The 14,625-nt window shown below is 44.3% G+C and overlaps 1 protein-coding gene across 6 annotated transcripts in view; it reads right to left on the reverse strand.

Annotated features, from left to right (window-relative positions):
* Nucleotides 1-1,179: 1,179 nt before the first annotated feature.
* mthfsd (methenyltetrahydrofolate synthetase domain containing) overlaps nucleotides 1,180-14,625 on the reverse strand; it is a 48,448-nt gene continuing 35,002 nt past the window's right edge. For all 6 annotated transcript variants that reach the window (XM_080186723.1, XM_080186724.1, XM_080186726.1 and 3 more), the window contains 2 exons: nucleotides 7,493-7,618; nucleotides 1,180-3,936 (listed from right to left, as the gene is read on the reverse strand). In XM_080186723.1, the coding sequence (XP_080042849.1) occupies nucleotides 3,394-3,936; nucleotides 7,493-7,618 (669 nt within the window). In that variant the 3' untranslated portion in view covers nucleotides 1,180-3,393. The remainder of the gene's footprint in view (nucleotides 3,937-7,492; nucleotides 7,619-14,625) is intronic.

A 14,625-nucleotide genomic window follows, 5' to 3' on the forward strand; every position in this document is an offset into this window, starting at 1 on the left:
TGTGAGCTGCCTGATCTTTATCCCATTTGATGAAACGTTCCCATAACGAATGCAGTATTTTGAAGTTTAAATGGAACTGCATCCCCTTAAGGCCACAATGTGTCAAGCCGAAGCACTTATCTGCTGTTTAGTAAACCATAAAATCCCTACAGTGCAGTAGGAGGCCATCAGCCCAACGAGTCTGCACCGACAACAACAAGGAACCACGCAAGCCAGAAATTTTAAGTTCCCAGTCAGAATGAAACATCGCACTTTGAAGCATAACCAGCAGATCTATTCATTCAGTCCTGTGGACACTAAGGGTGGGATTTTCTGGTCGCGCTCTTCCCAAGATCCCACCTGAGGTCAACAGACCTTTGCACGGTCCGTGCTCCAACCACTACGAATCCTGTGGGAACAGAACAGGAAAATTCTGCTCATAGGCTGTGAAAATACAAACGACAGAATATCGTCCACTTAAGAAGTACATCTCCAAATCGAGAAGGTAACCTGTCAAACTACTGTCCCTTCTCATTGTGCAGTGCATTTCAGTTCAGAAAGTACCATTTCTCGATCGATAAGAATCCAGAGGTGAATGATTCCAGTAGTCTCGGGCCAGTAAATCCATAAAAACCTGGCCTTAAAAATGGTACTAGCAACCTTCCAGACAACTCACCTAACCATCTATGCATGAATATCAAGGCCAGTGATCTCACATTCTGGAAGAAGGAAAAATTACAGACTTCTCAGTTGGCCAGTAAAGCTGCTTTTTTGTTGTGAAATTTATAGGTCGTGCACTAAGTTAATCAGTTAGCCAGTGGGTGTAAAGCTCTCAATACTGTGCTTGTTGCTCCTTCTTAGTTATTCCAGGCGCAAAATGTGGAATGTAGACTGGAGTCACACATATACAAGGCCAAGCCTTGTAACAGAACTCGAGGGCACAGCCTCAAAATAAGGGGTGGGGGGGTGCAGTTTAGGAGGAACTTCTTCACTCAAAGGGTGGTGAATCTCTGGAATTCTCTGCCCATTGAAGTGGTGGAGGCTGCCTCGCTGAATATATTTAAGTCACGGGTAGATGGATTTCTGATAGACAAGGGAATTAAGGGTTATGGGGAGAAAGCGGGAAAGTGGAACTGATTCACTTCAGATCAACCATGAATGGTGTGGCAGGCTCGAAGGGCTAGATGGCCTACTCCTGCTCCTATTTCTTATGTCCTTAGGCCACATAGTAGTGGCATAATCTTTTCCTTAAAGGAGAGCAGTTCTAACTGATTTTCTCTCAGCCGTTGTCTAATCTTATCTGCTACGCTCCCGCTGCAGCGCAGTTGGAGAATCTGGCAGCCAGCCAAATCCCCGTTCACCACGGTGGAATGGGAAAAACCACCGGCCTGAATGGTGGTAAGATTTCGGTCTAAGTAGTTGCATTTTCATTCCATCGGTCACATCACATATGGTCTGTGCTACTTTAATATGGCTTGGACATAATTAACTGCTTGACATTTGGCCTAACTTACCCGCTCACTTTGCACTCTTTTTTCTTCAGTTATTAAACTTTTTCTGACCTCTGTCCATCACTAATGGTAATGGACATGATGCACGTTCTCAGTGTGATTTCTGGCCTGCTACGCTGGGAAACAAATCTATGCGACTGTTACCCTGGATGAGCCAGTGAGACCCTCTTCTTCTCCAGGATTACATCATGTCTCTCTTGATATTCAGTTCCTGAGAAAATATACTTTTTTCATGGTTTGTAGCCCTCGCTTTAGTTCATTTCAAGCCTTTTGACCACTTAATGTGTGTGAAACAAATCTTACTACAATAAATTTCTGATGGACCATATTTCTACAAATAACAGCTGGATTCCATTAATTTTCCTGGCCCAAAAAAAGTAGCCTCAGCATTGTGTGGAACTATACAATCCCTGCAGTGCAGAAGGAGGCCATTCAGCCTCACCGAGTCTGTGCCAACAACAATCCCACCTATCCCCGTAACCCCACGTATTTACTCTGACACTGAGGGGTAATTTAGTGTGGCCAATTCACTTATTTGGATTGTGGGAGGAAAGCAGAGCACCCAGAGGAAGCACATGCAGATGCAGGGAAAATGTGCAGACAATCACCCGAGGCCAGAACAGAACCTCGGTCCCTGGCCCTGTGAGGCAGCAGTGCTAACCACAGTGCCACCTTGCTGCCCAGTTAGTAACCTGAAGGGGAGAGAGCTTAACACAAAACTGATCAAGAACAAAAAACAAATCAATGCTCTGATATTCACCTATGTGCCAATCAAACCTGTGAGCACAAAGTCATTAATGTCCGCTTGATGCTTTCTACAAAATGGAATAGGAAATACATACAAAGTCAGGTGCAGTGTTTTACTTGATTTCTATTATTCATAGAATCATTGAATCCCTACAGAACAAAAGGAAGTAATTTGGCCCATCACGTCCGCATTGACTATCCGATAGAGAATTTTACCCAAATCCTATCCCCATAACCCCATGTTCTTACCCCACTAATCTCCCTAACACACACATCCTGGGATACTAAAAGGGAAATTTTGCATGGCCAATGCACCTAACCAGCACATCTTTCAGACTGAAAGGAAACCAGAGCACCCTGAGGAAATCGTTGCAGACACAGGGAGAATGTGCAGATTCCGCACAGACAGTCACCCAAGGCCGGAACTGAACCGAGTCCCTGGCGCTGTGAGACTGCAGTGCTAACCAATTATCAAGGCAATCGTGTTATGGCAGACAGAGGGTCGGAAATTTACGGCCCTGTAAAGTGAGGGCGGGGTCTATAAAATGTGGTGATTTGTTGAAAAGTCCCTTGCCTTTGGCGGGGTCATTAAATCCCGCTGCTGTAAAATTCTGTCTGCATTTTGTCATGGAATCCCACAGAATCCAGTAGATAATATCTGCATCACATCAGAATAGGATCATAGTGCAAAAGAAGGCCATTTGGCCCATCGGGTCTGCACCGACAACAATGTGAAAAAGACCCTATCCCCACATCTTTACTACACTAATCCCTCTTACTATGCAACCCAGGACACTAAGTGGCAATTTATCATGGCCAATGCACCTAACCTGCACATCTTTGGACTGCGGGAGGAAACCAGAGCACCTGGAGGAAACCCACACATACACAGGGAGAACGTGCAGACTCCACACAGACAGTGACCCAAGCAGGCAATTGAACCAGGGTCCCTGATGCTGTGAGGCAGCAGTGCTAACTCACTGTGCCGTTCCAAATAGATGTTTGCATGCTCAGGCAACATTTCTTTTCCAGTGACTATTCCTGAAATACATGTGTGCTCTTTGACTCCATTGCTTTTTACACATCTCAATATGACCAATACTTTTAAGGCAATTTAGGATATGTGAAGTCTGGTGTTGACAGCTTTGGTGTGTAATCAGACGAGCGGTTGTTTGCTCGTTTGACTTCTCGATCTGTTGCCTCTCTGACTCTTGGCAAGCTCCACTTTAATCGTACTCCCACTGATGCTTAGCCCAGTGAGGGAAGTTACAGCTTCTTCTGCAGTTACCTCATCCTTGTAATCAAGAAAAGCCCTGTGCTGGGCACCCTGCCAATTCAGACGCAATGGAAGCGCATTGTGATCTCTCAAAATATTCTTCAATTCACTGACTCTCAGACTATGTGGTATGTTGCCCATATAAACTGCAGTAACTCTACTTGGAACAGTGGGTTGCATTTTGCAACCAGATTCTATTTGTTCTTCACTGCCTTCACTATTTTTGGTCATTTCAGTTGGATTAGTTTTAATCTGTGTTGAGCTTCCATCTTTCCCTGACCATTTTCTTGAGTGTGACAAGCCCGGCAGTTCTTGTTTCCCTGCCAGCCTTTCGTCCTTCAGCGTGACATCCTTTCCAGCTTTTTTCTCCCTGAATCGAAGGCTTTTAAGGATTGGCATTTTTTCCATCATCTCTGAATCCACCTGGGCAACAGAAAAGGGAAAATAAACAGCTGAAGGAGTGGTAAAAGGATGCTTAACATGAGCAAGGTGTGGTTTTGTTTGAGACCCAATGGGAGTGACTTATAATTTAGGATGAGGAGGACAGTGGTTTGCCTTGCTGCCTCACAGCACCAGGGACCCGGGTTCAATTCCAGCCTCGGGTCACTGTCCATGGGGAGTTTGCACATTCTTCCCATGTCTGCATGGGTTTCCTCTGGGTGCTCCTGTTTCCTCCCACAGTCGAAAGACGCGCATGTTAGGTGGATTGGCGATGCTAAATTGCCCCTTAGTGTCCCAAGCTGTGTAGATTAGTGGGATTAATGGGACAAATACTTGGAGTTACAGGGAACAGGTCTGGGTGGGATTGCCCCTTAGTGTGAGGGGGGTTACGTGAGGTTACAAAGGTAGGGCCTGGGTGGGATTGTTGTCTGACTTGATGGCTGGATGGCCTCCTTCTGCACTGTAGGGATTCTATGATTCTATTCTACGAGTGCTCACCAGAACCTCACCACGCTGGTGGGAAGAGAAATGCAGGCTGCTTGATAGATAAGCATGGCTGCAAGTTAACAGGTGAAAGAACAGGGAGTCAGTCAGTCTCCAGCATCTTTGTTGGACTAAGAAACAAAAATAAAATTCTGCTCCTTCTGACCGGACAAAATATAAGCCTTTCCCATACAAAGAGAAGTTGCAGGCTGTTTCATAGAATCAGAGAATCCCTACAGTGCAGAATGAGGCCATTTGGCCCATTGAGACGGCACCAACCACAATCCCACCCAGGCTATGTGCCCTGCCAATCCACTGATACTAGGGTCAATTTAGCATGGCCAATCAACCAAATCCGCACATCTTTGTTCTGTGGAAGGAAACTGGAGCACCTGGAGGAAATCCACGCAGACATGGGGAGAATGTGCAAACTCCACACATATAATGACCCAAGGCCGGAACTGAACCCGAGTCCCTGGTGCTCCAAGGCTGCAGAGCTAACCACTGTGCCACCGCTCCTCCTTGTTTCTGCAACTACCTCCGGCCGTCTCTTTAAGGATCATTTGTTAGGTCGCTCAATACCTGGTAAAATGAGTGCAAGTATGTGGCATCTCACATTTGTGCTTGAAATTTGTCAACGAGGTTCCACAAGAGGAACTGTTAGTGCAACTGTTTAAAACTATTTGTCCACATAAGGCAAGTCACTTAAGGTGGAGTATTGTCTATGATGTCTTTGTCAATCCCCCCTCCTCACCCTAACAGTATAAATATCACCCTGTTTGTCTTCAGCTCTGACAAAGGGTCATCCTGATTTGAAATTTGGCTCTATTCTCTCTCCACAGATAGTGTCAGACCTGCTGAGATTTTCCAGCATTTTCTGTTCCTGATGTGTTGAAGGCAAGTCAACTGTTTGGCAGCGTTGACGACAATTGTTACCTTCCTAGGCCCGGCGAGGTACATGCATGTTTGTTTACTGAAATAATGAACAGGTTGGTTTTCCCACACTCAGGGCCAGTATCAGGCACTCCCATCTTCACAGATGCTATGCCATGTATTCATTCTAACCTCAGAAATAGTACCAGTAAGGGGCAATACGGTGGCACAGTAGTTAGCACTGCTGCCTCACAGCGCCAGGGACCTGGGTTCGATTCCTAGCTTGGGTCACTGTCTCTGTGGAGTGTGTACATTCTCCCCGTGTCTGTGTGGGGTTCCTCTGGACACTCCGGTTTCCTCCCGCAGTCCGAAGGTGTGCAGGTTAGGGGGATTGGCCATGCTAAATTACCCCTTACTGTCAAGGGAGCTAACAAGGGTAAATGCATGCGTTTATGGGGATAGGGCCTGGATGGGATTGTGGCTGGTGCAGGATCGATGGGCCGAATGGCCTCCTTCTGCACTGTACGATTATATAAGACATTTCCATTTCTGATACCAGCCAGTTCAAAATGGACAGCTTTAAGCCATGGACACATATTAATTGAGAAGCTGTGTGAGAAAGCCCAAAACGATTTACCTTAGTTCACCTGCAGGCATCCAGGGCAGAATATATGGAAGCTGGAGGCTGGACATGTAAATTTGTGCCATTGGCTAGTGTTCTAATTTGCTGATACTGTCAGGCCTGGATTGGGATCAAAAGGGCTTCCTGCCTGTAAGCCACAGCTAGCCAATTAAGCTGAGTTAATGGCTGTCACAGGCCTGTGGGGCTACAGCAGCCTGGGGAACTGGCAAGTTGCCTGGAGGCAGCTTTCTGGCAGTATTCCAGTCAGCCAGAGCTTCTGGGAGACTTGGAGGCCTCTTTTACCTCCCTATCTGCATGTCACTCTATAGAGCAGCATCTCCCGCCCTCCGCCCTCCCCTCACCTCCACCATGATGGCCCTGGAGCTATTGCCATTTTTGAATTCAAAGGTTTTAGAAACTGCTAACAGGGCACCTCATGATGGAAAGGCAGGCAGAGGCTCTGCCTATACTGCAGGGCCACTGATTGGCCCTAAAGCTTTGAGAACCCAGTGTTAAAACGTAACGGATGTTATCAGATGTAACGGGACTAATGATAACAAGTTGTAAGGGTCAGCTGACCCAGTAAACCATGGAACCAATTACAGAATGATGTGATGATCAGCTGACCAGCTGACTCACTATAAATAAGAATCTGTTGGGAATTGAGGGGAACATAGATTGGCCCAGGGCGAGGCCCTTAGTTTGGAGTAATGAAGGTTCTTTATTAAACTCTTTCTTTAATTTATAAGTTGGAGTATATTATGTTATATTTTTTATTGTCTGTATTGAAAAAGTTCCTTCTGGAGAAACACTCAGCCCCCACACATCCATAATTAGATGACAAACACTTCCTCTAGGTGATAATTGGCCAGTTGAGGCAAAAATCAGTCCTGATGACCATTCCCCACAAACTGCAAGTCGGGTCCCCCATTTACACCCCCCCCATGTCATCGTCCCGACCAAAAACCCCAAATCCCAATTTAAATTACTTACAAATATCACATTGAGGTTTCTGTTGCACAACATGGAATTAAAGCTAAGCGGACAATGAGGAGTTCAATGAGGTTGCAATGCTGCAGTTCACTGCATTACGTGCACTGTTTTTCCCTACGATTTCCCGATCTCATGGGACGCGGAGTCCCGTGCACTTCCCCATTGGACAGGGGCAGGAACGGGAAGAGGGGGAATGAACTTAAGAGTTTCTGGCTGCCTGTTTACAAAATGACTAGATTAGGATGGGGACAGTGTGATGGAAAATGGCGTCTGTCTCAGGCAGACTGAAGAATGGGAAATGGGAGAAAACAGTATTTTGATTCAGAACTTTTCCCATCAGCAACTCAAAGAAAAGAGAAAGGGTCACAACAAAAGCAGGAAATGCTGGGAAATCTCAGCTGGTCTCATAGCACCTGGGGAGACAGAATAAAGCCAATGTTGAAATGTTGGCTCTACTCTCTCTCCACATATGCTGTCAGACCTGCTGAGATTTTCCAGCACTTTCTGCTTATGTTTCAGATTCCAGCATCCGCAGCATTTTGCTTTTATATAAAAAGGATTGCAAACCTTTGACCATATAATTCCTTGAGGTTTGGAACGCTTGCAGTCAGTTTTGATCACTTTTGTAGGTGTCAGGATGTAATCTACGGTTAAATCGTGGTCATCCATTAGCTCTTCTGGGATGTCAAGCAACTGGAAAAACATAAAAAACATTGATTAAAGCTTTTAAAACTGTCTTCATAGTCTTTGCTCCAGAATGTCAAATAGTCAGTCAGTTTTACTTGGTATCATCTCACTGACTGCGCCCTGCCAACCTGACATCGCTTGCTACTGTTGGCACTCATTCTGCTTTGCTACCAAGGCAGCACTCTCTGGAATCCTCTCTGCATCCCTGAAATATACTGAGGGTGATGCCAAATGCCAGTGAATGAATTAGAAGAAATAAAAAAAACAAGGGTCAGACTGCAATCCTCCAACAAATATACACCCTGGTGTTTATTTATCCCTCCCCCAATTTATTTAGAACTCAAGCCATCTTTAAATGTTTACCTTGCTATGATTGGCTTCCTGATCGGAGCCACAGTTTTTGCATCGTCTTCCGATGCTAAGCAGTGAGGCGTGACACTCCAGCCTTTTCAGTTCCCCACCAGGTTTTATTTCAGCCCAAGGCATGGAAATGTTCACAGACACGCACCTTTCGCAGCCACTTTTATATACTTACAAACACTGCAGCACCAAGAGAAAATAAACTAGGTGGTCCTTCCAGTCATAACCCCTAAAAGTCTCTTCCTATCTAAGCTGTAGCATTCAAAAGTGAATCTTTTGAGCACCAGCTACTTTGATTTGATTTATTATTGCCACACATGTATTGGGATACAGTGAAAAGTATTGTTTCTTGTGCTAAACATACCATTCAGAGTAAGTTTAAGTTTACTAGTGTCACAAGTGTGGCTTACATTAACACTGCGATGAAGTTACTGTGAAAATCCCCTAGTCGCCACACTCCAGCGCCTGTTCAGGGACACTGAGGGAGAATTTAGCATGGCCAATGCACCTAACCAGCACGTGGGAGGAAACCAGAGCACTCAGGCGAAACCAACGCAGACACGGGGAGAGCGTATAAACTCCACACAGACAGTGACCCAAGCCAGGAATCAAACCCAGTCACTGTTGTGGTGAGTCAGCAGTGCTGCAGTGTCACCTTGCATAGGGGAGTTCACAGGAGAGAAGGAAAGGAGAGGGTGCAAAATGTAGTGATACAGTCATGCTACGGTGTAGAGAAAGATCAACTTAATATAGGATAGGTCCATTCAGAAGTCTGACGGCAGCAGGGAAGAAGCTGTTCTTGAGTCGGTTGATGCTTGTGCTAAGCAATGCAGTTTCACCTCCTAGTCTATTCTTCCTCTTCTGATTTGTCCAGGGCCATTCGGGTAATGGTCAAACATTTCTTCTTCTAAAGCTGGTCTGGTTTCTCCTAAATGGGCCAACTTGCTCGATGGGAAGGTAAAATCTGCATTCAAACTGGGTACTTTCTACCAACTATGAGTAGCTGTGCAAAACTCCTATTCCTTTCTGAGCAAGACAGGCCTGGATTTCTGCCCGGGTAAGGAGCCTGCAAACAGTACCAACTTCTTCTGTTTGAAAAAAACAAGCAGAATAGCTTTGAAGAACAGGAAGCCATATTGTATTATATCGCTTGCTTATATCCTGTAAATGTTTTTTACTGCTTGGTAATATTTCGCCCACCCTGGAACCACTGTACTCTGCTGGTAACTAATCAACTGCAAACAAAATTCAAAAGGTGTAATTTAGGAAAAAAAGGAGTAAAAATTGCTGCTCCCGCACCCTGTAGATATTCAGTGATCAGGACACAAATCCAGCTTGTGCAACCTACAGGTTTAAGAAAGCTCGTCCAATCTTCAATCTACTTAAATTAAGGGAGTACATTAGGAACAGGATTAATAAAAACATTCATGGATGAAGGCCTCTGCAACAGCAAACTAGTAGAACCTCTTAAACGCCAATTGACAATCTTGAATAGGGAAATTCTCTATTATATATTTTGGTTAGATGTAGCACTTGGGGCGGATGGGATCAAAGGTTATGGGGAGAAAGCAGGATTAGGTGATTGAGTTGGACGATCAGCCATGATCATAATGAATGACGAGCCGGCTCGAAGGGCCAAATAGCCTCCTCCTGCTCCTATCTTCAATGCTTCTATGTTAAATTTCTCCACCTCTCTCCCTTTCTTATCCTCCTTCAAGATGTTCATTAAAGCCTCTCTATTTGACCATACTGTTGGTTATCTGCCCCCATATCTCCAGAAGTGGTTTAGTGTCATATGTTGTTTTACAATATTCCTGTGAAGCAGCTTGGGACATCTTACTCCCTCTAACATGCCATATAAGTATAAGCTTTTCTCATCAATGTCATTTATAGATCACGAAAGCACGGGGCTCAATTTAAACCAGACATGATCATTATCAAATGTTTTAGTAATTCAACGTTTCCAACTGACGTCAAATAGCAATAGTGTTCCAACGCTAGCATGAGTTATCTTAACTGATGAATGGAGCTGCCAAAGCTCCAATAGAGAACTCTTGGCTGCAGTATGCAGATCTGGACAAAGAAATGAGAACATACTACTTTCATTAGGATGACTGTGTGAGTCAGCAATTGATGCTTGATTCTCCTGATCATCAAGATGAAGAAAGGAAATATATGGAAATGCTATGAATGAGTCAACATTCCTTTGCCATAGAGACTGCGGCCTTATAATTGAAGTTAAATCTGCATTGGCTTCCAGTCAACAACAAGGAACCTACACAATAGCAATCTTTGAATGTCTTGTTGAATTGTATTATTGTTAAATAACACTCAGTAAATACACTGTGGTGCTGGCACTTGAAATAGGACAAACCAATGAATAAGAAATTGGAGCACCAATTGGAATTGAGTTGTCTGGGTTTTGAGGACCAGATTGCTAGTGTTTGAAATAGGGACTTGCATATAATCCAGGGGTTACAGCTGAGAACTACTGGGGTCAATGGTACAAGACTTGCAGAAGAAACAAGTGTGACGGCCTTCCCTTATTACACGGAGGCTTTAAAGCAAAACAAAGCTTAACTACTTTACCCACTTTTTCCAAAAACCACTGTTGGTAATTATTCTGCTGCAGTCAAATGTACCTCCTTTAAAACTAACTTTTGTTTCTTTTCTTGTCCCATTATCACTCCCATTTCTTTGCACCATCAACACCTTGTCGGTTATTCACTCCTGTCTTGGATACTAACACAGACTTTCCCTTTTGTTCTTTGCTATCCACCCCTTACCATCTTTTCATCTCTGGACTAACTTAAAAGCTGTTGGAGCTCAAACTGTTTCCATCTGAGTGATCAGAAACATCAATTCTGTTTCTAACACTTGCTCTTTCTCTCTCTCTTGCCAAGGATGCTGCCAGACTGGTTGAATATTTCCAGCATTTTTAATTATAAACAAAATGAACTTGGTGGTTTAGTTGAGGGGGCGACATCGACCAGGGCACTGAAAACACTCCCAAATATTTTCAACCAGTATCCTGGGATCCTTAACGTTCAGCCGGACAGACATGGCCTTTGTTGACTACCTCACTCCAAAAACCACCACTTCTCAGTGGTGCACCAAAGTGCCAATCTAAATTAAAGTTTATTTATTAGTGTTACAAGTAGGCTTACATGAACACTGCAATGAAGTTACTGTGAAAATCCTCAAGTCGCCACCTTCCGACGCCTATTTGGGTACACTGAGGGACAATTTAGCATGGCCAATGCATCTAATCCACACATCTTTCAGACTGTGGGAAGGAACTGGAGCATCCGGACAGACATGGGTAGAACGTGCAGACGCACAGATAGTGACCCAAACCAGGAATCGAACCTGGGTCCCTGGCATTGTGAGGCAGCAGTGCTAACACTGTGCCACCGTGCCACCCCTTTTGAGCTCAAATCCTGAAACAGGACTTTACGCCAAGTCAAAATAATGCTACAAAATGATTGCTTGAGTGTTGATTGACTTTACAATGAGGCCAAGCAGCATTAACACGAAAGAACGGTGGCACAGTGGTTAGCACTGCTGCCTCACAGCGCAGCGACCCAGGTTCAATTCCAAGCTTGGGTGACTTGTCTGTGCAGAGTCTACAACTTTCCCTGTGTCTGCGTGGGTTTCCTCCGGGTGCTCCAGTTTCCTCCCACGGTCCGAAAGATGTGTTGGTTAGGTGCTTTGGCCATGCTGAATTCTCCCTCAGTGCCCAGGCGCCTGAGTGTAGCAGCTAGGGGATTTTCACAGTAACTTCATTGCAGTGTTAATGTAAGCCTACTTGTGACACTAATAGATAAACTTTAAACTTAACATTCGCCATTTGAATAAAAGGTGATTGCTTTTACCAGGACTCTCCTGTAAATTATAACCATCTGCAGAATATGACAATTCTGCCCAGCCCGATGGGGCTCTGTAGTGGTTCTCAAAGTATTTTGCTCGAAGAATCTTTTCTCAAATGGTTTAGTAATCCCAGAAATAAATCTACATTTTTCTACACAACGCTCACAACAAGGGAGTGCTGCACGTAAGGAGTTTTAATAATGTCTTTAAGAAAACACACATTTCCTTTCATGCTGCTCTCAGTGCCCCACCAGGTACACTACTCCCAGTGCCCCTCCATGCCAGCCTACCCTGCACAACACATACAGCAGCCAAACTCCATTCCCATCTCTAACTTTGGTTTTGTGGTCTGTTTGAGAGCTATTATCATGCAGTTATTGAGAGGAAAAGTAGACTATGTCAAAATAACAGATACGTTTTCTTAAAATGGGTTGAAAACGCTGTGGAAGGAATCACACAGCACCGATGAGGCCATTCAGCCCATCATTTCAGTTATGGCTCTTTGAAAGAGAGTTACAAACATACAGATTAGGAGCAGGAGTTGACGACTCAGTCCTCAGCTCCGCCATTCAATGAGATCATGGCTGATCTGATTGTAACCTCAAGCCCACATTCCTGCCTACTCTTGATAACCTTTCTCAAATAAACTAGTGGGTCACTTGATTCATAACATTCCTCTAGAGGAGGCGATGGCCTAGTGGAATTATCACTGGACTGTTAATCCAGCAACTCAGCTAATGTTCTGGGGACCTGGGTTCGAATCCTGCCACAGCAGATGGTGGAATTTGAATTCAATAAAAAATACCTGGAATTAAGAATTGACTGACGATCATGAAGCCATTGTCGATTGTCAGAAAAATCCATCTGGTTCACTGATGTCCTTTAGGGAAGGTAATCCACCGTGCTTACCTGATCTGGCCTATATGTGACTCCAGAACCACAGTAATGTGGTTGGGCAACAAGGGATGGGCAATAAATGCTGGCCAGCCAGTGACGCCCATGTCCCGCGAATGAATAAAAGAAATTCCATTCCCCCCTCACACTCCATATCTCTCCTGCCCAAAATTTTAAATCTATGTCTCTTAGTCCTTGTACCTCAGCTAATGGGAGTAGCCTTTCTTAGTCTACCCAGTCTAAACACCTCAGAAAATTGTCCACCCCTACCAAATAATGTTTCATATAGAATATAAGTTACGCACGCTTGGTCAATGTGATCTCCTGAACTGGTTTTGCTTGCTGAAGGAGTCAGAAAGGGATTTTTCAGGTATTTGCCCCTTTTTCACAGAAACATCATTGCAGTGTTAACGTAAGCCTACTTGTGACTGATAAATAAGCTTTACTTTTACCTTTTTTAGCCCTGGTTTTATTGGCTATTTTCTTGCCTTTCCCAGGAGATTACTTGAGTGTAAGGGCAGGGCTGGGGTTTGGGTTAGGAACTGTCTAGTCATGATGCCTCATGGGCTATCACGAGGTGTGGAGAAGGATTGATGGACCATTTGGAATTTTCCTATAATTTTTGAATGTCTACATATCTGTTGTGATAATATTGTGCCTTTAAGAAAAGTATTTTTAATCATGTTTCTTTGCAGGTTTTTCAAGCAGCGCCGAGCATTTTATTTTTGGCGTAGAGATTTCTGTAGCCGGTGTCATCTAATTGTTACTGAAGCAATGTAATGAATTTCTTGTTTATTTTTAATCTGGCCTAATGTACTGTCCTGGGGTTTTATGGTCCTTTTGGAATTGCTAAGTGGAGCTTGATTTGGGGATGATTGCCAGGTCAACTGTTGCCTGGGGGCAGTTTTTTCCCACAGAAAAGTCCAAGCTTTTAATTTCAGTTCAGTTGCTGTTAGAAGCAGGCAGTGTCTTTCTCTCTCTCGCTCTCCAGAGGTGTGCTGAAAGTCCCAGGACTAGTGAGCATCAGAAAATTGATCCAAAATTTGATCAATTCACAGCAGATGTTTAAAAGCTGCAAAATCCAGGATCATATGTGCATTCTTGCTTTTTGTGCCAAGTCTAGAAGAGGGTATGTTCGTGGGTGTTGTTTGACTAGGAACATCATAGACAGCTAGCTGTTAACATTTATACTACATCATGGTTGATTCTTGTAATTGGTAAAAGTTATGCTAGTTTTTAGAACACAGAACATAGAACATAGAACATAGAACACTACAGCACAAACAGGCCCTTTGGCCCACAAGTTGCGCCGATCACATCTATACCTATTAAGCCATAGACCTATCTATAACCCCCAATCCCATTAGATCCCATATACTCATCCAGAAGTCTTTTAAAAGACCCCAGCGAGTTCGCCTCCACCACCACCGATGGCAGCCGATTCCATTCACTCACCACCCTCTGAGTGAAAAACTTACCCCTAACATCTCCTCTGTACTTGCTTCCCTGCACCTTAAATCTGTGTCCTCTCGTAGCGACCATTTCAGCCCAGGGAAATAGCCTCTGAGAATCCACCCTATCTATTCCTCTCAACATCTTATAAACCTCTATCAGGTCGTCTCTCAACCTTCGTCTCTCCAGGGAGAAGAGTCCCAGCTCCCTCAACCTATCTTCATAAGGCATGCCTCCCAATCCAGGCAACATCCTTGTAAATCTCCTCTGCAATAGCTTCCACATCCTTCCTGTAGTGAGGCGACCAGAACTGCGCACAGTACTCCAAGTGGGGTCTGACAAGGGTCTTATAAATTTTTCTTAATATATTTTAACTGTGTTCTTAAATAAACTAGTGGGTCACTTAAATCACATCCAGAGTGAAATACCTTCTGCTT

Source organism: Carcharhinus amblyrhynchos, chromosome 4 (genome assembly GCF_965287045.1).
Source record: "Carcharhinus amblyrhynchos chromosome 4, sCarAmb.v2.hapA, whole genome shotgun sequence".
In the NCBI taxonomy this organism is placed as follows: Eukaryota; Metazoa; Chordata; class Chondrichthyes; order Carcharhiniformes; family Carcharhinidae; genus Carcharhinus; species Carcharhinus amblyrhynchos.